Below are 23,099 nucleotides of genomic sequence, written 5' to 3' on the forward strand. Positions count from 1 at the left end.
CTGCTGGTCATTGCTCTACCTTCCCATGTGTCCTCTGCTCCTTATGAGTCGATGATCACATTTCCAATGTTGCGACGCTCGGATCTCTACCCCACATGAGCTATGCTCTAGAATCTTTGACAGCCAGAGCAGTGAATTGGCTACATAATACAAAATCGCATGCTCGAATGAAGCCAAATCAAATATGTACATATCCAGTTGCACAGGGCACACGCTTAATCAAGCGGTAAGGCCTCCAGGGCGAAATTACTTCCATTGAGCAGCCTTGGTAGCCTGGAAAGTCTTCAGGATAGCGATCACCTTCTCCAAAGCAGCGACCTCCTTGGCCATTGCGGCAGCAACCTTGGCCTGATCCTGACCCAGCTTTGAATAGAAGTCCTTGCGGTATGGAGTGGCAGACATGGCAGCGCTGAAGATGGGCTTCACAATGAAAGAGTGGTGAGGCTTGAGGGTGTTGCCGTAGGCACCGCGGAAGGAGTCCGAGAGTTCCGAAGAGGAGTTATCGATGTTGTGGCGGAGAGCTTGGACGGTAAAGTCGAGGCCTCTGTTGAGAAGAACAAAAACTTAGTGAAAATTCCATCCTGATGTGTGCGGACGGAAGAGATGCCATGGCAATTGACCTCTTCCATCACGGTTGAGACAGGTGAACATACCGGACCAGCCAGACCAGACCTTCAGTGGCGACGTGCTTGCCGGTCTTCAATTCGTTCAGGACAAGGGCCTGCAGAGTTTCAGACTCGGCAGGAGCAGCTCGCTGACGCTCACGCACTTTCTAGGGGGAGGGCGTTAGACTGCGTTGGCAGCGACGGTATAATGTATTGAACGAACCTTGATGTTGCCGAGCAGGTCATTCTTGACTGGAGTGAAGGCGGCTGAGCCGAGGACGTCTAGATGTCTCCTGCATCAGTTTGAGGCACATTTATGCAAGGGAACCGCACAAACCAAAGAGAGTCACCAGTGACTCGGCGGCTTCGAGGAACTCGGTGGTCGAGACGCCATCCTCCGCACCGATAGGGACATCGGCGAAGGACTTGGCCATGGTATCAAACCATGTTCCATCAGCGGGAATTGAAGCCATTTTTGCAGAAGAATGGAAGTAGAAAATGGAGAGTGGGAGAAAGAGAGCTCAATCAGGAGGCTGTCGGATATTATCGACTCCGCCGCTGCTGCCACGCAAGCCAATGCTGGCGGGGCACACCGGACAAAGAGAGGATGCAAACAGTGTAAACGGCATCAACTCGGTGATGTGTCAACAACCAGTTTGTGATGTTTGCAGCATTTGTGTGAATCTTGTAACGACGTCATCGAAGCATGTTACATCGAGATTGGGCGATCGCGCTATGATCTTTGCGAGAAGTTCGTCGTGCCTGGGTTATCTGCTCGCTGCCGCACATGTTTGGTGCATGCCCTTTTGGTCCGCGAGGGCACTACGGAGTAGATCATCATGAGCTCTTCACCGGACCAGGCCAATGGGTCGCGACCCGAAACTGACCCAAGCTTGTCGTACCATGAACATTATCATGGTTTGCAGACAGGCTCATACACAGAGCAGCAGCTGGTATGCCTCCTTCTCTTGCAATTTGGGTCATAGAACTGACCTGGTATTCCTCGGCAGCGTCATGCTTCTGCCCACCATTTGCATATGACCAACCGGCGGTTCTTCGTCGGTCCAATTCCAGAAGGCTGGCTGCAAGGTCATCGTAAGTCCTGGTATAAAACTCGACTGAGAGTCAGGAACTATACATCGCATAATGTCTCGTTCTCTGCGGGCCCAGTTGCGACCTATTACAACGAACAGGATGATCGGCCTGGCCCATCGTCGCCCCATTTAGCTGAGGAGGTCGCCCCGGCGCTCACAAACACTGGCATAGAGGTCACCGAGGAGCAACATGATGAGATTGAAATAGAGACACGAGAACATTCTGCAGCAGAGCCTGTGGGGGAACTTAGGACTCTATCCCACCCTGACGCCGCAGCCAGCGGTGACGATCCCATACTAGAAGAGGACACAGAGCATAGTGAACATAGTGGAGGAGATGACGGAGGGGACAGCGGAGAGGATACAGACAGCACGCCCAAAGCCAGAACGGGGAGCAAATGTGACACGTATGGCAATGACCTTGCTTCGTCTTCGTTTGTCACCGCCAGAGAAGAGGTCGCCAGCTCTGCAGACACGGGACAATCAGTAGCCACCATACGAGCTGGTAGATTGGAACCGCCTGAGTTGCGACCAAAATCTGGGGCTTCACGCAACACACATTTGACGAGTCATTCTTCCCCCACCACTCTGACCTCCAATCCATCCACGGTCCCAAGCGAAGCCGATTCCACAACAGAGTTGCTTCGAAGCACGTACATGGACAAAGGGAAACAGAAAAACAAGGCACCTGGCGTATCTCGAGCAACGCTTCAACACCACGACCCACAAGATGAAGATGAAACTGGCGAAGATGCGCAAGTCCAACGGAGAATCACGAGGAAAATGGCAAAGTTCAACCTGGATGACAACATCAGATACAGGCAGCAAAAGATGCGCTCCAAGATTGAAAAGACCCAAGGTACCATCTCTGCCAATCGACCGCACCGACGAAAAGTGCAAGATGGAGAGATTGTCAAAGCAGAGAAAATGCTGGTCTGCGTGGAACAGACTGTGCAGGACACACTTCCCGCCGATTACACCGAGAATGACAGCCTGCGCATGGAAACACGAACCGTGGATAAATGGAGGGAGTTCCTCGTCGTGTGCCGCAAAAGCTCTACAGAGCATACGCCATTTTCCATTCAGATGTACCGTACTCGTGTAATTCCAGATGTGCAACGCCCGAACAGCAAAACGCCTCCTTATTACGAAGTAGGGCTCAACCATAAAAATGCCCATGTTAATTTCTATTCCCCCCTCGACAAAACCATCGTCATATGGCATCCTTGCAAGCGTGGAACCAAAATTTTCATCCTTCGTCCAAAGTCTGCGGCGCACTCGGCCGAATGGTACACTTTCATCCGCCAGGTACTTGGGTGGCGGCGTCCCACCTCGCTCCCTATCTATGTCCCTGATTTAGGAGTTTCCCTCATTTTCAAAAATCCTTTCAGTCAACTTGACGCTGAGCTGAATGCAGATAACTCTGATAGCGACCACGCAGCAGCTGCTGCTGCGGACAGGCCGGCAGTTGATAACAGATTTGCTGCCGCTGCCATCATCCGAGGATGCATGGAAATGCTCGAAGGCCGTGCCGAGTGGGCCGAGGTCTTGAAAGCTTGGTCTAAGACTGAGAAGATGGGACTTGCTTGGAGGCGATATGATCGACTTGAATGGGTATTTGGAGTCAATGAGGAAAAGATGTATGGGACCATTGGGATGCAATCATCTCACGAGCTTGAGTTACGACCAAGACATCATTACTCTACTACAATCAGGCATCGGGGCATACAGTTGGAGCCTGCCCCGATTGAAGGATTTCTAGTCCGTCTCACATCCCAGAAGGGTGTGCATCAGCGGATGAACAAGATGTTCTTCAAACGGCTGTACTTCTTTACCCAAGATCATTATTTGTTTTTCTGTCGACCAGCCAAGGCATTGCCCCCGCAACCACCGAAATGTGCTCTCTCAGATGACGGAAGTGTACCAACTGCCCGTGAAATCTTGGATCGAATGCCGCTCTCCTGGGAAATCGATCCATATCCACTTGAAGATGGTCGGATTACATGGCTCTCCAGCGGCAATCAGGAATTCGTCAAACGGCACGACGAAGAGGCCTATGCGCACGTGCAGAGAAATGTACACAACATCAGCCAATCAGATGGGTGTATCGATATGTGCCGGGTAAAAGAAGTCCGCAATGTCCATCGTGGCAGCTGCGCTGCCGACACCGACGTCCGGGAAGGGCCTGCTGTGGACTTCAATCGTGAGCCCAGAGACTCACGGCAGGATGATGGAGCAACGCGAGAGTTTGACGATGGTCGGACATTTGAAATAGTTCTTGATAATAATCTTGTCGTTCGACTCCAGGCGTACGATGGTACCACACGGAATGAGTGGGTCAAACGACTCGATGCGCTTGTAAATTATTGGCACACCCGCTGCACAGATGATGCCACGGAGCTGCAGGTTGTAAGGCAGCGCAACCTCAAGCTGTTAGACATCGACGAAGCCACGGAATCCGCTGTCGGGCAGTTCGCGAAGAAGTGGGAAGTGAAGAAAGCCGAAGCATCTCCATACTTGCACAACATGTGCTCACTGTCTGGTTGTCGGACTATTAAGGTAAGTTTTCGCAGCCTAAAAGCAGACACACACAAGCACAACCCACTGACAATATCAACAGATGTCCGGCCACCTCTATCGCAAACCTCGTCGCCATACCACTTTTCACCAACACCAAGTCATTCTCACAGCAGGAAAGCTGTTGATTTTCGGTAGCACACTTCGCAGGCGAAACGGCACCGAAATTCCGCACATTCATCAAGACCTTGAAGCGACCATTGACCTGGAAGATTGCTATATTTATTCTGGTTTGATTACCGACAACGACTTGCTGTACGGCAATCAGACATTCAACAGCAACAACCCTGGTCTTCACGCTCTGCCACGGATTTACCTCGATTCGGATACCTTCACAAGTCGGGATGAGGACACCGCTATCACCTTTGTGGTCTGGCAACCCTTGAGTAAAAGCTACTTCCGAGCCCAGGAAATGGGGGAACAAGGCAAAGCTAAACGATCCTTGCGTCATGTGTCGACTCTGGGTAAGCATGGCCGCACCATCGTGTTTAAAGCACGTAGTCGTGTGGAAAAGGACCGTTGGGTGATGAGCATTTCCTCGGAAATTGACCGTCTCCAGGAAGAGAAACACGAAGATATACGGCTGATTTCCCCCTAATGACTCATTTAATTGCTGTGTTGTCCACATTTGTTGGTATATACCACTTCGTTTTCGCTTTTCTTTTCCTGTTTTCGGTCCTTTCACCCGCGTGCGCATAGCAGGGCAATTTTTCTAAACCCCCCCCCCAAAAAAAACACGCAAACCAGTGATACAATGAGATCCAAAATACGTTCCTCAGATATGTACAAGTCCCAATCTACAACATCACCAGACGTGGGAAGATCAAGTTCCATCAACCAGTTTAAAAGGCCTATAAATTTGCAAATCCCACATGGAAACCAGCCAATCAGTTCAACATGGGCTGCTCAAGCTTAACGGCATTCTTCACAACACGATCCCGCACACTTTGTCGATACTTATCCACAGTCGCACTATCCGTCGACGCAGACTCCCTCTTCTCATTTTCCCAGTCCGTCCACTTCAGCCATCGCATCCGCGGTCCTAGCACCGCAAATACTCGTCCAGTAACCAGACTGAGACTGACAGGCCCATATGTGTTGCTATCCAGTGTCTTCCGCGGATCCTCCGCGTCACCCTCCAACCAGACGTGATTCCAGGGGACGATCTGCGTTGGTCGCAGACATGGCTCACGGGTCGTGATTCGGTCCCCGGGTAGACCGATGATGCGCTTAATAGCGATATGAGACGGGTTTGCAGGGGAGCTATATGTCTCGAAGAGATTGTCAGTTTTTGTTGCTGCACTTGACTCAATCATCAAACACGGTATGAGAGGAAAAAGTAACAAACGCGCATAGGAAAACCCACCGGAAAGTAACAATCATCCCTCGTTCCAGCTTCCGCTCCTTCTTGAACGGCAATATAGATCCCCACGGCCACATGCTGACCATCACTATATCGCTTTTCGTTTGTGTTTGCGCATACTCCTCGTTCAGGTAGGGTGTCATTGATGGCCCGCGAACCCACATTACTTGCATAACATGTTCTGGGAAGAAAAGTACGATCGGGAGTATAGGTACTGCCCAGCGGAGAGTGCGACATGCTTGTCGGACTGGGTATGGGAGGGCGGAGATGCGGTGGCGGAGGCTAGTGAGGAAATATGAGAGGGCGGGTCTTTGTTTGGAGAGGGATGGGCCCTCATATGTCGAGGGTTCTGGGATTTGGGGCTTTGGCTCTTCGCGGACATGGACTCGGAACCGCGGGTTGGGGGTTGGTACTCCTCTTGGCCGTAGCGGTTTCGACATTTTCGGAGTTGAAGGCGGAGGTCGAGGGTTTGCGGGGTCGGGGGATTTGCGGGCGCAATTGATTGTGTTGAGGATGGGGTATTCAGGTCAGGTGGTCGGGTTTCATTATGGAGCTTTGATTGTCGAGGGAGACTTGGAATTGGAATTGGAGTGAAGTGGTCTCAAGCTGGAATCATGATCAAGTGCGCGATCTGATAGGTTGTTTGCACTGTTTGCTTCTTGTTCGAACGAGTGAGCGGACACCAAGACCATGGTCTTCGTAGAAGATCGTAAAAAGAAGAGAAGAAGCTGCGTACAGACCTATCTCAATGATGAACATCACTATTACTGACATGACAGCTCTATCTAAGTGTGGGTACGAACCGGTCGATTTCTCATCTGCGCCTAATGTGCTGCCAGCATAGCGAACGAAACACGAAGATGGAGGGTGGTAGTTTCAAGGAGGCCTTGGAGTAAAAAATCGCTTCTAGGTTGACAAGATATTACAGGGCGAGAAAGATTACATTTCGTTGAATTCATGTGATGGAGGTCGAGAATCAGATCGGGGGTATTTTGGTACATGCCTCCACTGTGGGCATACCGAGTAAGGCGAGCAACATCTAATTGGCATCTCGATTTAAGCAACATAGCCCTCAGTCAAGTCTTCCTGCGTGGGAGGAAAATACTCCCTGTCATCACAGTCAGTCATTGATCAAGCAGTGGAAGCAAGGGACCAAGCTCACGGAATGAATTCCTCATAGGCGGCCACATCCTTGCGCTCAAAGTTGCAGAAGATGACACGCTCCAGCTTTCCGGCATTAGGTCCAACGAGGAATTCTCGCACTTCTTTGAGCGCATCTTCAGCAGCTTTTCGACTGGGGTAGCCATAGGCTCCGGTGCTGATCGCGGCAAAGGCAATGCTCTTCATGTCGTTTTCGACAGCCACTTCCAGACTGCGTCGGTAGCAGGATCGAAGAAGCGCGACGGGGTCTGCTTCTCTTCTATATATTGGGCCGACTGTGTGGATCACACGCTTGCAAGGCAGATCGTAGGCGGAGGTAATCTTTGCATCGCCAGTCTCACATCCATCGAGATGGTAGCATTCTTCAACCAACTTGGGACCTGCAGCTCGGTGGATGGCACCATCTACGCCCCCCCCTCCGAGGAGAGACTCATTCGCAGCGTTTACAATGCAGTCCACTTGGAGCTTGGTGATATCATTGCGGATAGTAGCGATGGTGTTGTTGAGAGACTGTGATGACGCCACGGTTGAGGACACCGAAGGGAGCTGCTTCGTGCGGTACAGAAGTGCCACGGTGGGAATATCAACCAGGGCCACCAGGGAAGACATGATGCAGAAAAATCTCAGCCAGGTTGGATCCGACAAGAAATCGGAGAAGAACAGTCTCTACTATGGAAGCTCAAGTGGGGATCAGCCAAGCTCCGTGCACGAGCCACCCAATGAGGTCCAGTCACGTGAATCCCGGTCGAACGTGCCTGCGGCGTTGCAGGTTAACGGGAGATGTTCGGTATTTTTGTCAGGCAAAATGGCTAGACTGGGATATCCATTGTTTCGAAATCAAAAAATCTTGGTGCCTCGATGAAGATCCTAGCCATACATCCAATTAAATAGAAACCCAGATGAAATCCCTAAATCTCACGCCTCAGGCGTTAAGACCGACCTCAGAGAGAGGAATATTCAATCATAAATTCAAATGCTTCCTTGTTTCTTGTGGAAATCCTCCTTAAAATCACTCATGCTTATGCCTCAAGTAGATTACAACATAGGTCTGACCAATGCTGAAGCCTTTACCGTAGAACATGACTCTCGGGGGGAGGAAGGGGGTGGGGGTTATGATACGAAACTCATCATCTCTATGTTGTATGCACGCTGTACTCCGCATTCCGCACAAAACAGTCTCATCCTATGATTAAGTTTCGACCACGAATCATCCCGCTGCAATGTACTCCATACGGCAAGCTGCATTGCATTACCGCATGCACCTAGCCCAAAGAGACGGGAGTACCGTACAGTCTTAGGGCGTAGTATTCCCGGTCAGGGCGCCATCATTGGCCCTATAAGACCCGTGACAGAAAAGGTACGGTGTGTGAGTCTTAATCTGAGTGCAGCTTGGAAGCTAGTACGGACTGGACCCGAGAGCCAAGCCCGGGATTTGATCTTGGGGACAGCAGTGGAGGGGCCAACAGGAGACAGGGTGATTGGTGCGAAACCTCGGTGGCACCTGCTTGACGTTTTCTCTGTGGATCAGGCAATTTTGCCACGGATTTTCGAGGTTGTCGCGTAAGTTTCCTCTAAAACCAAAGATGGGAGAGAGATGCTGGACGTTTAGCACAGAAGTCACTACAACATATACAACATATACGACTCCCAACCAGATTGCAAATCCCGAATCGCACTAAAACTGAAAACTGGAGTAAGCGCGTTTGTTGTAAACACACTAGCTAGACTGCCCAGATCCCCGGGGCCGTGACTGTATTGGGGATTAGGGTATACAACATATACCGGCCGAGAGTCAACAGACCTCCCCTTCACGAGATGGGGGGGAGGAGGAGGAGGAGGAGGAAGGTGTGTTGTCCTCGGTATCGGGTGTCAAATTACTCCGTACGGCGTTCTTAGGTTGTCGAGTGTGGATTCACATTTTCTTCGGCCCACCTGAAGATCCTAACAGACCCTGCCAGAACCTGTCAGATCGTGGACCGCCCGTTTTCATATCAGTTTCCTTTTTAAATGGAATGACGGATCTGCCGGGACCTAGCCCATGTGGTTCTGGTATGATTGACGATTGCCGATCCTTCGGTCTGGTATTCCAGGGAGATTTTTCCAAGGTTTCCACTAGCTCATCCAGTCACCCCCTTGAAGCGACAAAAATAGCGTTGCAATCTATTGGTCAACTAGGGGAATGTACGGGATAAAAGGAATCGCAAAATTTTGACTCCACTCACAGGATTCCCATCGTAGGACCACTCAGAGCGAACTAGTTCTTTCGGTCTTTTTTTTTTTTTTTTTTTTTTTTTTTGGTTTTTGTAAATTAGATCCCCATAAAAAAAAAAGTATAAGATGGAACAAAAGGATCTGGTGGATACGATGGAGATTTCGTACTTTCGTCAGATTGTTTTGTTTTTTTTTTGGGGTGTTCTGGAAGAAACAGCTAAAATCAAATCGAACTCTTTGTAACGGAGTGCTCCGTAGCCGAAGAATGACAAATCACCAGAGTTGAAATTAAAATCTTCTTCAGGCGGATTCTCGCAGCTGTCAGATTCAAAGTCCTCCAATCATGGGGGGTCTTGTCGTCTTCCTATTTGCCATATAGCTCAGATTCGAAAAAAAAAAGGAAACTTTATTCGACCTGACTGGGGGAATCCTATTCGTCCAGCGAGGGAGATTAATATGTCAATGGGCTAGGCGTGTTGCTAATGCATTCGAAAGGTGTGGGTGCATAACACACCTGTCAAAAGATCCCCAACGAGCTAAAATCTGCAGCTGGAGATGTATAGCCATCGCGACTAGACCCTTGATTCGGGCTTTGGGGTTGGATAGTTGGTGCGCTTGCATAGAACCAGTCCTCGTCTACAACATATTCGGCTATATGCCACGACGGATTTGGAATAGTCTCAGAGGTTACGAGTCATGGAGGGGGAAAAGACCTTTAGAAGACAATGCTTTCAACCCCGAGAGATCGATCAAGACATCATTTAGGGATCAGAGGTATGGAGTATAGGGTGTATTCTGCCAGAATAGCAGATGCGCCGAGCGACGTCGCTTGCTTTGAAGCTTTTGGCCTTTCTCAGAATCTTTGCGAAGGTTTCCATAATGATCATCATCCACTCCGTCCAATGAAGAACCGTGTGAACCTTCGCCGAGATGCGGCCGAGCCAGTCCACTTCAAAATGGGACCGGAAGGATTCCCGTGCATATGATATATATGATTTATATGATTTATAATCTACTCCGTACTGCGTACTGCATTCACAACATACAACATCTACGTATTTCGATAGTACTGTGATCGCCAGGAAGTGGTCTCGACTACAGCAACCAGACTCTGTAAATTCGAAGGAGATCAATCCCGTTGAAGCAGCACTCTAGAAACCGTCGATGTCGAGCACAAATCTGTCGTCTTGATTTGCTCATTTGTAGGAAGGGACTTCAGAACGTGCCCTGGGGGGATTCGCCGAGAGGGCAGGTGCTTTTCCAGCGTACAATGTTGTAATGCGCCAGTCTCTGCTGGGCATCCGGGGTGAGATGGGCAGAGCACTGGGCGATCTGCTGAAAATAAGACCTCTTTGATCTTTCGCAACCGAGATGCACAGGAAATGCAGCGTTATCAGGGCCAACCCTCGAGAGGAATTTAGCAGCTTGACTCCCTACTCAGCCAGCCGTCCCGACCCACGAAAAAACCACCAACTTCGCACGCGTACTGAGGACATCTATCATGGCAATCACCAGCACAGGCCAAACGGCAGATAACTCCCGAGGTCCGCAGGAGACGAAAATCGTTGCTATTGTGGTACTCCGTAATGAACCTGATGTACGGAGGACGGAGGAGCAATGGAGCGGAAATCTGGAGGGACTGTCACTGTATCCACTGCGTCTCCACCGGCGGATCTTAATTTATCCAAGCCGTTTTTCTCATTTCCTCGCGTGGCTGAGAATGGAGTAAATGGAGTGCAATCTCCCACATCTCTCAACCCGATCTCCGTTCTCGGCCTCGGCGGATTTGTGTCTTTGTATCCGCACGGATTAGAGACCTGAGCCGGATTTGTTGGAGTGAGCGTGTGCAATTTGCATCAGTACGGCATGTCGCACCTCGTAGATCAGCTGACTCGGGTCTGTTCTCCGCAGAATAGTGAGATCGGCATGAATATACGATCAATATCGGGAGTACTATTCAGGTCAGGTACTTTACACCCTGCCTAGGCGGTTCTATCCGACATTCACTCGGAGATTTCCAACGGCGATCAAGGTGGTTCTTTCGGGATTTGCGCAGATTGCAAACCTGCAGTATCAGTGGAGTCGACGGGATTCCTCTTGTGACGATGATGTGGAGCATCTCAAACGGCCTGTAATCTCGTTGATCTCTCAGGGGAACTTTTGGCTTAAGCTAACCTCGTATAGGAGCTACTGACTGGCCCTAAGCTACTTAGTCTCTGATGGAAAAGTAGGGGAAAGCAAAAGGGACGGAAAAAAAAAACAAAAAACGGAACTTCCAACAGAAATCCCAAAATCTCTCTCCCCGCCGATCGAAGCGGTCTATCTTGTGGTGGAGTCTGGGAACGGTCCGGCTTGATTTCCCCGTTTTTATTTTTATTTGGTGGTTGTTTTAGCTTTTTTTTTTTTTTATAAATTATTTCCCCTTTATCACCGTGGAGATTCTTCTAAATGTCGGTCTGTCAACAATCCACATACGAAGGATGAGCGAAATGAGGAACTTCCTGGCCTGGTAGCTTAAAAGAGTTTTCCCGGTGCACAATTGAGAACGTGCAGATGTCAATAGAGATCAGTGGCGAAATCAGCGGGGAAAAAAAAAAAAAAAAAAGAGAGAAAAAGCACAGGATTCATTCTTCCATCGACAACATCTAAGATGTCCTATGTCTGAGTCAGGGGAGAAACAAAAGAGTGATGTATAGGTCTGCACTTGGAAATGTCCAACATCGATATCACAACATCATATCACTGGATGGAGAATTGTTGTATGTTGTATATTTGAGCAAAGCCCGTATCAATAGTTCTGTCCGAGCTAGTTTCAAAAAGAGAATTTCCACCGGAAAATCATAGATCTGATACGTTTCGATGAGGAGTTCGGTCTAATCGGTAACCCAGTAAGACACACTAAGACATCTTGCAGGATAAAACTTCCCGTTAAGCCCAAATCATATCCCTCTAGTCCTCTTCTGGCGCAGTACGGCCAGAGAACCCTTGCTAGTTCCAAAAATTAGGCCCTGTCAACGTTGGTGCCGTTCCTTTGCCGTACATGCAGATTGCCCGCGTTGCAGATTTGTCCTGATTTTTGGAAGGAAAAGAAAAACCGCATTTTCCCCACCTCGTCTCTTCTCCTTGGTCAATCTCTAGACCGGGATCGGACCCTCTCTTCCTTCTCTCTTTTCCTCGTTGTCTTTTGGTCAACTTGCAGCTGTCAACTTACTCTTTTGAGACGAGAGATCGGAGGGATCCCCGGGAAGTCCCCACTGGGCGAATTAAACAATCTCCTGCGCCGCCACTTCGGAGTCTCGGGTAATGGCATGATGGTGTGTTGACTGGATAGATTGTCGGAGGTTTAACTCTGTACTTTGTGCGGAATTGGGACATGAACCGTGCTCGTGCATCTGCATGGTTGTAATATCCCGGTGAGGGGAATATGTCTTAGTCTCTTTCAGTCTAACGTCAATTCGCAGATAACCTTGTAACCGACGATTGTGGGCTGTGTCGACGAACCTGCAATCTTAGATTGGCTACTCTGTGTTAGTCTTGGGTCACAGATCAACCTGATAGTCTTTCGTTTTATGGACGATAACATTCATAGTCCCCCCCTTTTTTTTTGGATGATACCAGTTCGTGAGACCATATCATATATTGGATCGTAGAAAAAAAAATGGTTATTTCGTGGTCGATGCGCACTAAAAGTGGGATCGGATCGTAAATTCTTGCCAACCCAAAAAAGTGTTGTCGCTCGTCTCCGTCCGGCTAAGATGTTATGATCGTCGGGTTATGTGTCCTCCACGGTTGTCGGGAAAAAACCCATAGACCGTGCTAAAATACGGACTTGGAGCTGAGGGGAGAAACGGCTTTGACGGTTTGTCGGATCAACCCTACTCACGAGATCATGTCTCCAATGGTCTTTTAGTGGTAACTAGTTATCCTGTGAAGTCATTTCTCTTCTACATCTTGGGCAAAGATTTTCACCTCGAGCGGGCGTATTGTAAAGTCCAAAAAAAAAAAACCAAAAAGGAAGAGGCGCTTGGCCAAGGATCGGTATCCTCTCAGATAGCTTGATATGGGTGTCAAATCTCTAAAAGCACTTATTTCATAGGTCACTGGAGATGAATTTCTGGTGAATTTGTGGCCCTTCATTTGAACATCTCAAATGGGACTTAGGGGAGGCAGTACACGTGAATATCTTCACTGCCGAATGCCACTTGGTGAATTTCTGTTATGTCTTCACCAGACTCTGTTGTTGAATACCTCTTAACCATGTTGTGATATTCTCAGTGGGACGCGTCCCGTAAAAAAAAAGCACTGTCTAGGGTGTCTGCGTAATTCATCCTGCACTCCTAGTTGCCGTAAAAAGGCAACCAGGACTCCCAAAAACAACCGGTCCTGGTTTGTTCCTGTATTAAAATCAACCAGGTCAGATTCAGAAACCATGCTCCCTACGGAGTACTTCGATCGTGTATGATTCATCATAGCGCACTACAGCCGGGCTAGTGCAACCAGTTGCGATTCTGATAGTTCAGATCAAAAGGCGCCGAGACATCGCGGGGAAATCCGGTGCCCCTGATAAATGCCCTAGGTACATTTATTTGTCGTATGATGTGCGATGTACTCCGTACACTGTAATGTAGTCGATGGATTTCAGCCTCTGATCCATTGTGATCAATCTCATCGGGGTTCAACAGTATGATATTTCTGACTTGCACCTGGTCCCTCCCAGCACCCCGTTATCGTGCAGGCGGAGAATCTTCCAATCGCAGAGAGATCTTTACTGCATTCATGTTCGGCAGATGGAAGTGACCTACCGTGCATGCACTAAATCTCCAGTGCGCACGGAATGCATCGCAGAGTGGCTGAAATAGTAAGATCCAGCTGGTACATTGAGCTATCGCAATGCAGTGACTACTGTGTAGATCGATTCCACGTAGCGGTTGATTTCGGACCCGTCACTAAGTCCATTGTGCCATAATGCACTTTTGCACATTCTCTTTTTTAGGAAATTTTTTTTTTTGGAAGAAAAAAGCAGTGCCTCCTGAATATGGCCAACGCATGACCTGATTCTGGTGCACAGGGAGTCAAATATGTATCAGACTCGGGATTTGCTCTTGCTTATTTGCATGGAAAAGTTTATCACAAAATCTCTTCGAGGCTGATCGAGGTGATTCCCTCAAGCGCACGGGGTGCTCCAGTACATCGTACAGCCATGGTAAAGCCAAGAACTGTCGGAGATAACCACGTTGGATATTGGGAAGATCATGAGGCGATTGCCTCTCACCGTTTTCGGATCTTCAACATTCAGACCTTGGGCCGACCGTTGGACCATGCGATGTATATCGTACAGCATTATGGGTCTCCCCCTTGAGTCTGTGCGCCGAAGAGCGATCAAGGAGGTGAACGGGGCCATAACAGCTGCTCTGCTGTGCCACGCTCGAGACTAGGGATTAACCAGACGATTGTGATTTCCAGTACTCCTTATTTTGCACGGAGTAAATTGGACAAGATTTGTCTCCCGGCGTTTGAACGGGAAATATGACGTCCAATGTGGTGGGTCTGTGGCCAACAAACTTAAAGCTCCAGAAAATAGATTTTCTGAATAGGAGAGCTTTGATCCTTCGGTGCTTTTGAGAGACCTGCACAGAATACGGAGTACGGAGTATGGGAAGTACTCCGTAGAAACTTCCAAGACACTATAGAGAAAACGCCAAACACTATCGAAGCCGGGCTTTTTCCGGGACTTTACGCAGGGCGCCTGGAAAGGCAACCGGCCCATCTGCCTCTCTTCTCTTCCCTTAAATCCAAGCCTCTCTCTCTCACCGTTCTAACCTTCACTGTACCACCAACATAGCTTTTATCTTGTCAAACGTCAGGGTCAAAAGACTGGGATGGGAGCAGCCCAGGCGATCTTGCCAATTAACGTCCCGTGTGCGATCTCGATCTAAAGCTTAAGTAACGTGTGTTGCAACACTCTTGCGATCCGATCCTTTTCGGCGGGTACTCAAGGGGGTAGCGTGCTCCGAGACTGACGAATTAATTTATTAATTTATTTGCCTTTTTGGTTCGCCTTTCCCGGGTTCTTTTTGTGTTTGGCTTTTTCTATTGTGATTTCACCAGCTCACGATCTTGGCTTGTAACGGCATTATGGCTCGGTGACGTAAACACCACCTAGTGGCCGGGTCTGTTTTTGATTGTTTGAATGGGTGGGAGAAAGAGACTAGAGTTACTTTAGGATAAGTATAGAGTATTTGTATAAGTAAGAAACAAGAATTATACAACACAAAAAATGAAATTAAGATTAATTAAAGATAGAATAAATTAAAGTCGAGTGAACCATGGAACGTTGTAATCCAGACCGCGTCGGGCACTTTCAGATCTGACTGCGCAACCTCAGCCACGTCTCTGATTCCCTCAGTTGCGATGGAAAGAGCCCCTCTGTGTCCCCATATCAGAGATCTCGAATTAGTGCCCCCCCCTTTGTGCATCTTGTGCTTCCCCCTTGTGACACGACCTGGTGTTGCATGTCCCCCAGACTCGATGCTTCATTTTTGTTGAGTTATTGGTTCTTCTACCCCAGGGGTTTGGGGCGTAATTTGCGCACAGGCTGCAGGTCAACAAACTCAAGAGAGCAAAGATCTTCCAAGGTTGCCTTCCAAGTGGCCTTGAACCCTGGACTATGTTGTACTGTGATACTAGAGCAACACCATGGATCTGACATCATGTCCTTCACTATTAATAAGCTCGGTCTAACCTCCAGGACTTTAGTCTAATTCACAACCCGAGACTGACATTTTTACCCACTCTAAATCGGAGATCTCTCTCATGTGACATGGATCCAGATACAGGTACTCACTCGTACATGATACTTGTCGTCAAGTCAATGCCAATCTAAAAATTACTCTTAGATTACTTTGCGCTATTTGTTACCTAATATTATAATAAATTGAGTCCAGGATACTGGAACATTGTGATGAGCTAGAACTATCGTCCGCTAGCTTCTCTTTTTGCTGGACCACTCTACCGGTATTCAACCGTCCCTTAGCACGTTTGGAATCGGCCGTTAATCTCGATCGATCCTAGGCTCTGGGGTGGGATAACGTTTCTTTGTGTTCTATTCGTTTTCCGACCATGAACTTCCTAATTCCTGTTTAATTTGTACTAACCGTGAGTGTCGAGAATAAATTGGATCGGCTGTGGGTCTTCACTATGTAGAAAGCATCATGTACGGAGTGCTAGTTACACAAATGTTGGAGGTTCCTGACCAGTGTCGCATTGTATTTCTGGATATCAGACACCGAGGACACCCTGCAGTTTCCAGAAGGAGGTGTATGTACTCCGTAATTACATACCTAATTAGATATGGATCACGGAGTACGATGCAGTTTGCACAGCCTCTACATAAAGAAGATTATCCGAATTACTTGGCTCCACTGAGAAATAAACACACTAAACATCTAAAAAGCCCTACTAGTGATAGGGTATGGTCTCGATGATCCGCAGTTGGTAATTTGCCTTGTAAAACCATGTTATGACGATCTGGCAATTTCCCACGTAATTTTTCCCCCTGTTCGGATCTCGATCTGTTTTATAATAATCTTTTTTTTTTAACCATATTTCTACATTTCTTTATTTTGATTTCCTTTTTTTTTAATTTAATTATTTTTTGATGGTAAAGAAATTAAAAACAATTAAAAAAATTAAGTTCCTGTACTCCTCTCTAAGCTTCCCGTTTCCAATCTAAAGCCCGAAATGAAGTAGCCTCGATCCCCTTTGATTTTTGGTTTTTGGCTTTTCCCCTCTCTGAAGGTGTATCCTTTTATATTTATCCCCATTCCACCTCGTGCTTTCATATTTGGATTGACATTCCCATTTCCACGCTTTATATCCCTTGCGTTTGCGATCTTGACTCTTTTTTTTTTAATTTCCTTTTCTTTGGTTTTGATCAAGATTTTATTTGGAGGGGTTTTATTTTTAATCTTCCTCTCTATCTCTCTCTTCCCCTCTCTCTATTTTTTCTTCCTAATTTTCATTGATTTCTACGTTGGAGAAAAAAAAAGAAAAAAAGAACAAGAGAACAAGAAATTGAAGGAAAAAAAAGTGAAAGAGAAGGTAATTGCTGGTTAACTTCTTGGGTTACTTGGGCTCTATCTAAACGCCACAACTTCCAACCTTTGCCCCCCGGGATCTTTGGATCTTTGGATCTTCGGATCCGGGCCTCTTTTCCACCACTTTCGGCACGAACAGGTGGAACGCCTTTCCCTAGTCGCACGAGAGGCGATCTTTCGACCTTGAACTCTGTTTCCCTGAATTCCGTCTAGAAATATCGCACTTTATCTACTTTCAACGTGATGGGGTCTTTGGAAGCCGCACCTAGGCACAGGTTGGTCTTATGAGCTCACAGTCAATCTTTTCTATTGCTGACCAAGCTTTGATTCACAGAGACCCTTTGCCCGCGATAGGTTTCCTAGGAAAAGACGGATCAGGGTACACCTCCAGACACCCTTCGAGCGCCACCGCTTCTCCAACTCCTCTGATGAGTCCTAACATCATGTACTCCGGACAATCCCTACCTTACTCCTACGCGTCGAATGCACCGCCGGGGTACATCTCGTCGCCGGAGGCACGTCGCGCCCTTGAAGACGACAAAGAAAAACATACCTTAAGACAATCCCTCCCATCAATCCACGAGGCCCTCGGCAATGACAACCCTCTCCCTTATCCTGCATCTACCTCCGCTCCACCTCCACAATCCGCACACCCTGCACCGCCGTCACATCTCATCGGACGACCAAGCGCAGAAGGTCCAGCTGGACCACCGAATCCCTTTTCGAATGGACCACCGACGGGACCCTTGATGCGGGAACCCAATTTTCCCCATCAAGGTCAGTTACAGGATGCATCGCGCTCTAGTCTCGCCTCCATCAGCACACAAGACTCACGCAATCCTTCACTACACTCTATCAGCACGGGAAAGTCTCCTACACAAAGTGCCAAAACAGGGATCACTTCGGTTGGCTCACAAAATTCATCCGGATATGAGTACAGTGCACCAACCTCCGCTGGTAGTGTGCCTTCGCCCAATGGTTACGGTCATTTCCCTCCAAACTACTCCTTCCAACCTCAATCCGGTAGCCACTCATACCCTCCTGCTCACTACGATAACCGTTCATACATGGGTGCACCGCGTGTGGAAGAAGTCAAGGGTGGATTTGTGGGTCGACCAGGTCCTCCCCATAGCGACACTGGAAAACGGCATCTGGACGTCTATGATGTAGAGACATCTTTGAATGAGGTATGAAATTTCCTTCCCCCCCCCCCCCCCCCCCACCCCTTTTTTTTCCTCCAAAGATCGCATGATCGGTATTTCTCTTTTTTGAACGCATTGGACAAAACTTAAACATCAAATCTCTTGATCGTACAAATAGACTGACGTGGTGGAACAGATCGCCGAATTAAGTACGCGAACCCTTGACTTTTCACGGCACTACGCGGCTCGCGCACATCAGACACAGCGATCTGGCCCACTACTAGGGTCCCTCCCCTCGCTAAATGAGGTGGAGGACATGCTTCATATGCAACGGCGGAACCAAGATGCTCTAATTCGGATACGCACGGCCGTGGTGAACCAGGAACAGGCTCTCGCCGAACAGATGGCGCAGCGAAAGGCGTTCAAAACCGAAGATGATCACATGGCCATGTACCAAGAGGACTTTAAAGGCACGGGTGGGTTTGCAGGTGCAGATCCAAAGAAAAGGCGCGGAGTACGTTCTAGACTTCTCCTTTCCCCTGGGTTGACAAGGTGGTCGAGAGTGGTTGACATCTCGTTCACCCTCCATGCCATGAATGTGTTTGGCTAACTCCGATTTGCAGAAAGCAGCCCCTCCTGGTCGTTGCCATAGCTGTAACCGAGCCGAGACACCAGAATGGCGTCGGGGTCCAGATGGCGCCCGGACGTTGTGTAACGCCTGTGGTCTACATTACGCCAAACTGACTCGCAAAATGGGCGCTCACAAGGCAGCGAGCCTGGGTTCGAATCTCAAACCCAAGTCGGTTCTCGACTCCGCTTCGCCGACCAGCCATTAAGCTTCTTTTTTTCATGTGGCGTTGGGGAGAAAAAAAAGGTGGGAAATAGAGGGCGATGGGAGTTTACTGGCCATTTTCTTTGGGACTTTCTGCGATCTTTCCCTATTCGGCTTCTCTTTTTGCTGGTTTAATGTCTTCCCTTTGTGATCTTTTCTTTGAAGGACTCTTCCTCGTTGCTCTTATATAATACCCCCCCCACCAAACAGCTTCCAAGGTATTGGGAGAAACACGGCTTTTAGCATAGATATCCCCCTTGGATGATTCAATAGCCTTTGATCTGATCTGAAACTGGTTTTTGGTTTCCCTAACCTCTTCTTCCTTTCTCGCTGGTCCCCTCTCTCAGTACCGTTATCGGTTTATACCCTGCATTGTTTTGTTCCCTGAACTCTTCTGTTCGAGTATGACCTTGATATGATGTACGATCCGTGTCTCAGCGTTCCCTTTTTTTTTTTATTCCTTTTTGTTTTCCTAGTCGACATTTGATCTTCAATTTTTAAGGTCTCATGACACCTTGGGGGTGTGGATATCCCCGGAATTGTTTTGCGGGAAAGGCACCAATTGCACATTCAAACCTCACATCCCTAAATCCTGTTGCCACATATCGTTTCGGCCGTAAGTCTCGGCACCGAAGATAGTTCCAGGCTTTGTTTTTTTAATTATAGCTTTTGCGTATGCCTCTATGGCATGATCTCGCCTATTTTGATTTGAGTTGCAGTTCATCTAATCATGGGCTTGAACACATGCATTGTGATGAAAAAAAAAAAGTTATGGCATGATCCCTCGGCTTTTTTTTTTCAATTTGTTTTTTTGAAAGGCCTGATTCGCTCTACCTTACCTACTATGTTGTGCGTGCAGGGGCTAATGCATGAGAAACAAACATCACAGGAAGATTTGTCTCATTTGGTTAATTTACTGGGTCGAAGCAAGTTTCAGATCTATAGTCTTCCCACTCGATTGTTGAAATTGGATCGAGAGATCCCTTCCAAAGAGAGATCCTCTACTTCGTCATAACAAACAGACAAGCAGATCATCCAGTCTCGAAGGTGACCGATTCGAGATAGATGATTTGCCAGTATTGGAAAATCAGATCCGATCGGTTGGGATCGGGATCGGGCATGAGATCTCACATGAGATTGAGATTAGATGCAGATTAAATATGGAGTGTATCTCCATCCTCCTAAGTACATATTCTACTGCATAATGCACATCTATAGGTATACAGGCAAGAGTGCAAGTGCCTATACGGAATACTACAATGGAACATATCTGTATCATATCTACTCCTACGATCCTACATACAACATAGTAACCTTCTTCCCTCCGTACAGACCGCCACAGTCTGCTAGAAGGCACTCCTTTCGGAATGTGCATACGTGATAGATGGAAAAAAAAAACAAACGCCGCTCACGATTTATCATTGTCAAGATTGACAGCTTAGTTCGTGAGCCCGCATGGCCAAGTTCGAACGAACCGATCGCATCTGCAAGTGTATTCCAATGGGTTGGACCATCCTCTGTTCAGGCCTAAACTCACTATACTCACTTCGGAAGTAGTTCCTATATGATACGTAAAAGTAGTAGAATTTTGGGGGTTCTTTGTTTCTGTTCCCCCCCTCCCCCTTTTTTTTCTAGATCAAAGGGGGTTTGAGGGTCAAGAAAAAGAGCTAGTTGGGTAACATCGAATAGATCGAGATCCCTCAGATCCCACGTTCGCGTCTCCCGGGATCCACGCGCCATACCCTGAACGAACCTTTGTTTCTTAATTTTTTTTTTTTGGTCTCCTGCACGTTTTCCAATAGATCGGGGATTGAACTGGGACAAAAATAAAACCCGCCCCAAGGCCAAACGGGGCAAAAAGCTATATCCCATGTCGATTCCATTTTGGGGCTGACTCCACGAGTCTTACCCTAGTGGACACCTGGGGCAGCCAATTGACATTTCTCCGTACGAGATGGCACACATTGGGACTCGAATCGATTTTTCTGGAAGTTGTCATTTTTTCACCTTGAATCGCCCCAAGTCCTGAGACGCCGCGGAGAAAGTCATCTCCATGGTCAGTTTCATACGCTGTTTCTAAGGGTTCTCTTTAGTTCTAGGCGGGTTCCGGACGGTACAGACTTAAGTGGTACCATAACTCTTCTGTGGTGCTTCGGATCCTACGGTTTTCCGTGAATAATCTCCATATCGTACCGGAGGATCATAAAGAAGGGAAATAAAAGGGCTAGCAAACGTGGATGTATCCATTCGCGGCGCTTGGCGAATACTGCCGAAGTCCAGACGGTGGAAAAATCCCAAAAAAAAAAAAAAAATCGTCCTCCGTCCTCCCGGAGTACGGAGTACATACGGAATACATGCGGAGTACGGAGAAAGAATATCCTATAGATGAAGCCATCTGCACGGACTATCAAAAATTTCTGCGCGGACGTGCTCCGATCGCCCTTTTGGCGATCCCGACCTACATAGCACAGAGCATGTATTAGAGGAATAGACCTTCGCTGTTGATCATCTACAGGCCTGTGCTGGGCCCACAAGCCTTGGATCGGTGGCCGACACAAAACTCTATCTTGTTGTGAGATGCAGATCGTATCCAATAGTTGGCTGCAGCGAACTGCAAACTGTCCGTTGTGGGGGTTGCGACAGCGACGGCGCCGGCGCCGGCGACGACGATGGTGGTTTCTCCCTGCTGTCAGAACTTTGCTTGGAATACTCCGTAGATATCGGTGCATCCCTGTGAAGGTCCACGCGACCTAAATTCTGTGGCAGATTCTACGGAGCTAAAAAAAAATAGCGCACAGTGGCAGATTGGTCTTTCAATCTGGCTCTCGAGCCTCCCGCGCCATGCCGAGTTGGGGGGTGGGGGGGGGGAGAGCTGGAGTGGAGTGTAAGGTTCTAGCTCTTTGAGTCTTCTTTGAGTCTTCTTCTGTCTTCTCTGCCGTGGCTGGTTGTAGCCTACTCCGTAAGGAGCATCGTAGCGTGCTATTACTTGGGTGGTAGACGGACCCCGGGAGTACAATCTGCAAATATCGACACTCGAAATCGGCCGTGGACGATGTACCGGATTAACGAACGTGCATTGGTACATCTGTAGTGGACAGAGGATGCAAGTGGAAAATGTTATCGCATTGTTATGGATTTTTCGGAAACCAGATATTACCTTGCAAACTGCAGCGGATCTATCCGAAACAGCCTACAACAGATATAGGTCCAGATTCCGTACTGCCAAGTCAATGCAATATATACTCACCGAAATCCAAACCATTATAGAAACCTGATTGACCCTGGATTAATCAACCGGATTCTGATTGGATGGAGGCAGCCCCCGGTCCAATTCGTTCTTTGCCGTTTGATGCTCCTACGTTCCCGGGTGAGACCCATGAATCTCCATGACTCCATGCAATGAAGTGGCCGAAGATACTCGTTTCGGTGAAAAGTCTATGTGGTTGAGACCACTTGTGTAGTATCGTGTGGGACGATGGGTGGAGACGAATTACCCGACTGGGACGATTGATTTGAATCTTGGCTCACTCTCTTTGACTTTTTGCTGATCTGTATGTGTATGATAGAAACAACAGTACTCCGTGCTTCGTACTTCGTACAACGTACGGCTTGGGTAGACATGCAGAGAGATCTATACCATGTTATCAGTATACTCCGTTGCCAGCTGTACAAAGCTTTTCAATAGTTCAAGTCTGCATGCACCCCCAGATCGAGCGAACAGCTGCATCTGCCCGAAATCTCCCGGGTGATGGCTTGCAGGAGGATGCATCCCCTGTGTTTATTTGGGTTTGGCCAGGCTGTATTAGAAAATGGAGGCTTCGTTGATTTTTTTTTTTTTTTAAAAAAAAAAAAAAAAAAAAAAAATCAACAACAACAAACACTGGTCGTGCATGAAAGTTTCAAATCGTAGGATTTCAGCCCCGCCCCGATCCTCACGATGCAGTCCTCGGGTGCAGGAGATCCTGACTCAATGCAAGCACCCCGCCTGAAATCGGAGATCGGCTCCAAGGCAAGTGCC

The 23,099-nt window shown here is 48.1% G+C and overlaps 6 protein-coding genes across 6 annotated transcripts; 2 read left to right on the plus strand and 4 right to left on the minus strand.

The window, feature by feature from the left end:
- Positions 1-246: 246 nt before the first annotated feature.
- On the minus strand, positions 247-1,078 carry Pdw03_2262 (Glycolipid transfer protein HET-C2, putative; the record flags this gene model as incomplete). The annotated part of the gene is made up of 4 exons (XM_014681396.1): positions 247-544; positions 654-772; positions 829-887; positions 943-1,078. 4 exons carry the CDS (start codon positions 1,076-1,078, stop codon positions 247-249), a joined length of 612 nt encoding a protein of 203 aa, XP_014536882.1.
- A 366-nt stretch (positions 1,079-1,444) lies between these two features.
- Positions 1,445-4,874, plus strand: Pdw03_2263 (Sporulation-specific protein; the record flags this gene model as incomplete). The annotated part of the gene is made up of 3 exons (XM_066100128.1): positions 1,445-1,558; positions 1,616-4,258; positions 4,320-4,874. The coding sequence occupies 3 exons, from the start codon at positions 1,445-1,447 to the stop codon at positions 4,872-4,874; spliced, it is 3,312 nt and encodes a 1,103-aa protein (XP_065957855.1).
- Positions 4,875-5,163: 289 nt separating this feature from the next.
- On the minus strand, positions 5,164-6,079 carry Pdw03_2264 (Mitochondrial inner membrane protease subunit Imp2, putative; the record flags this gene model as incomplete). The annotated part of the gene is made up of 2 exons (XM_066100129.1): positions 5,164-5,539; positions 5,643-6,079. The coding sequence occupies 2 exons, from the start codon at positions 6,077-6,079 to the stop codon at positions 5,164-5,166; spliced, it is 813 nt and encodes a 270-aa protein (XP_065957856.1).
- A 105-nt stretch (positions 6,080-6,184) lies between these two features.
- Pdw03_2265 (uncharacterized protein) lies at positions 6,185-6,457 on the minus strand (the record flags this gene model as incomplete). The annotated part of the gene is made up of 2 exons (XM_066100130.1): positions 6,185-6,379; positions 6,443-6,457. 2 exons carry the CDS (start codon positions 6,455-6,457, stop codon positions 6,185-6,187), a joined length of 210 nt encoding a protein of 69 aa, XP_065957857.1.
- A 238-nt stretch (positions 6,458-6,695) lies between these two features.
- Positions 6,696-7,409, minus strand: Pdw03_2266 (LRP16 family protein; the record flags this gene model as incomplete). Its single annotated transcript, XM_014681399.2, has 2 exons — positions 6,696-6,747; positions 6,802-7,409. 2 exons carry the CDS (start codon positions 7,407-7,409, stop codon positions 6,696-6,698), a joined length of 660 nt encoding a protein of 219 aa, XP_014536885.2.
- A 9,941-nt stretch (positions 7,410-17,350) lies between these two features.
- On the plus strand, positions 17,351-19,085 carry Pdw03_2267 (Zinc finger, NHR/GATA-type; the record flags this gene model as incomplete). Its single annotated transcript, XM_066100131.1, has 6 exons — positions 17,351-17,382; positions 17,442-17,884; positions 17,967-18,012; positions 18,069-18,294; positions 18,446-18,763; positions 18,873-19,085. The coding sequence occupies 6 exons, from the start codon at positions 17,351-17,353 to the stop codon at positions 19,083-19,085; spliced, it is 1,278 nt and encodes a 425-aa protein (XP_065957858.1).
- Between the last annotated feature and the right edge of the window lie 4,014 nt (positions 19,086-23,099).

The sequence above is a fragment of the Penicillium digitatum genome, chromosome 5 (assembly GCF_016767815.1).
Source record: "Penicillium digitatum chromosome 5, complete sequence".
In the NCBI taxonomy this organism is placed as follows: Eukaryota; Fungi; Ascomycota; class Eurotiomycetes; order Eurotiales; family Aspergillaceae; genus Penicillium; species Penicillium digitatum.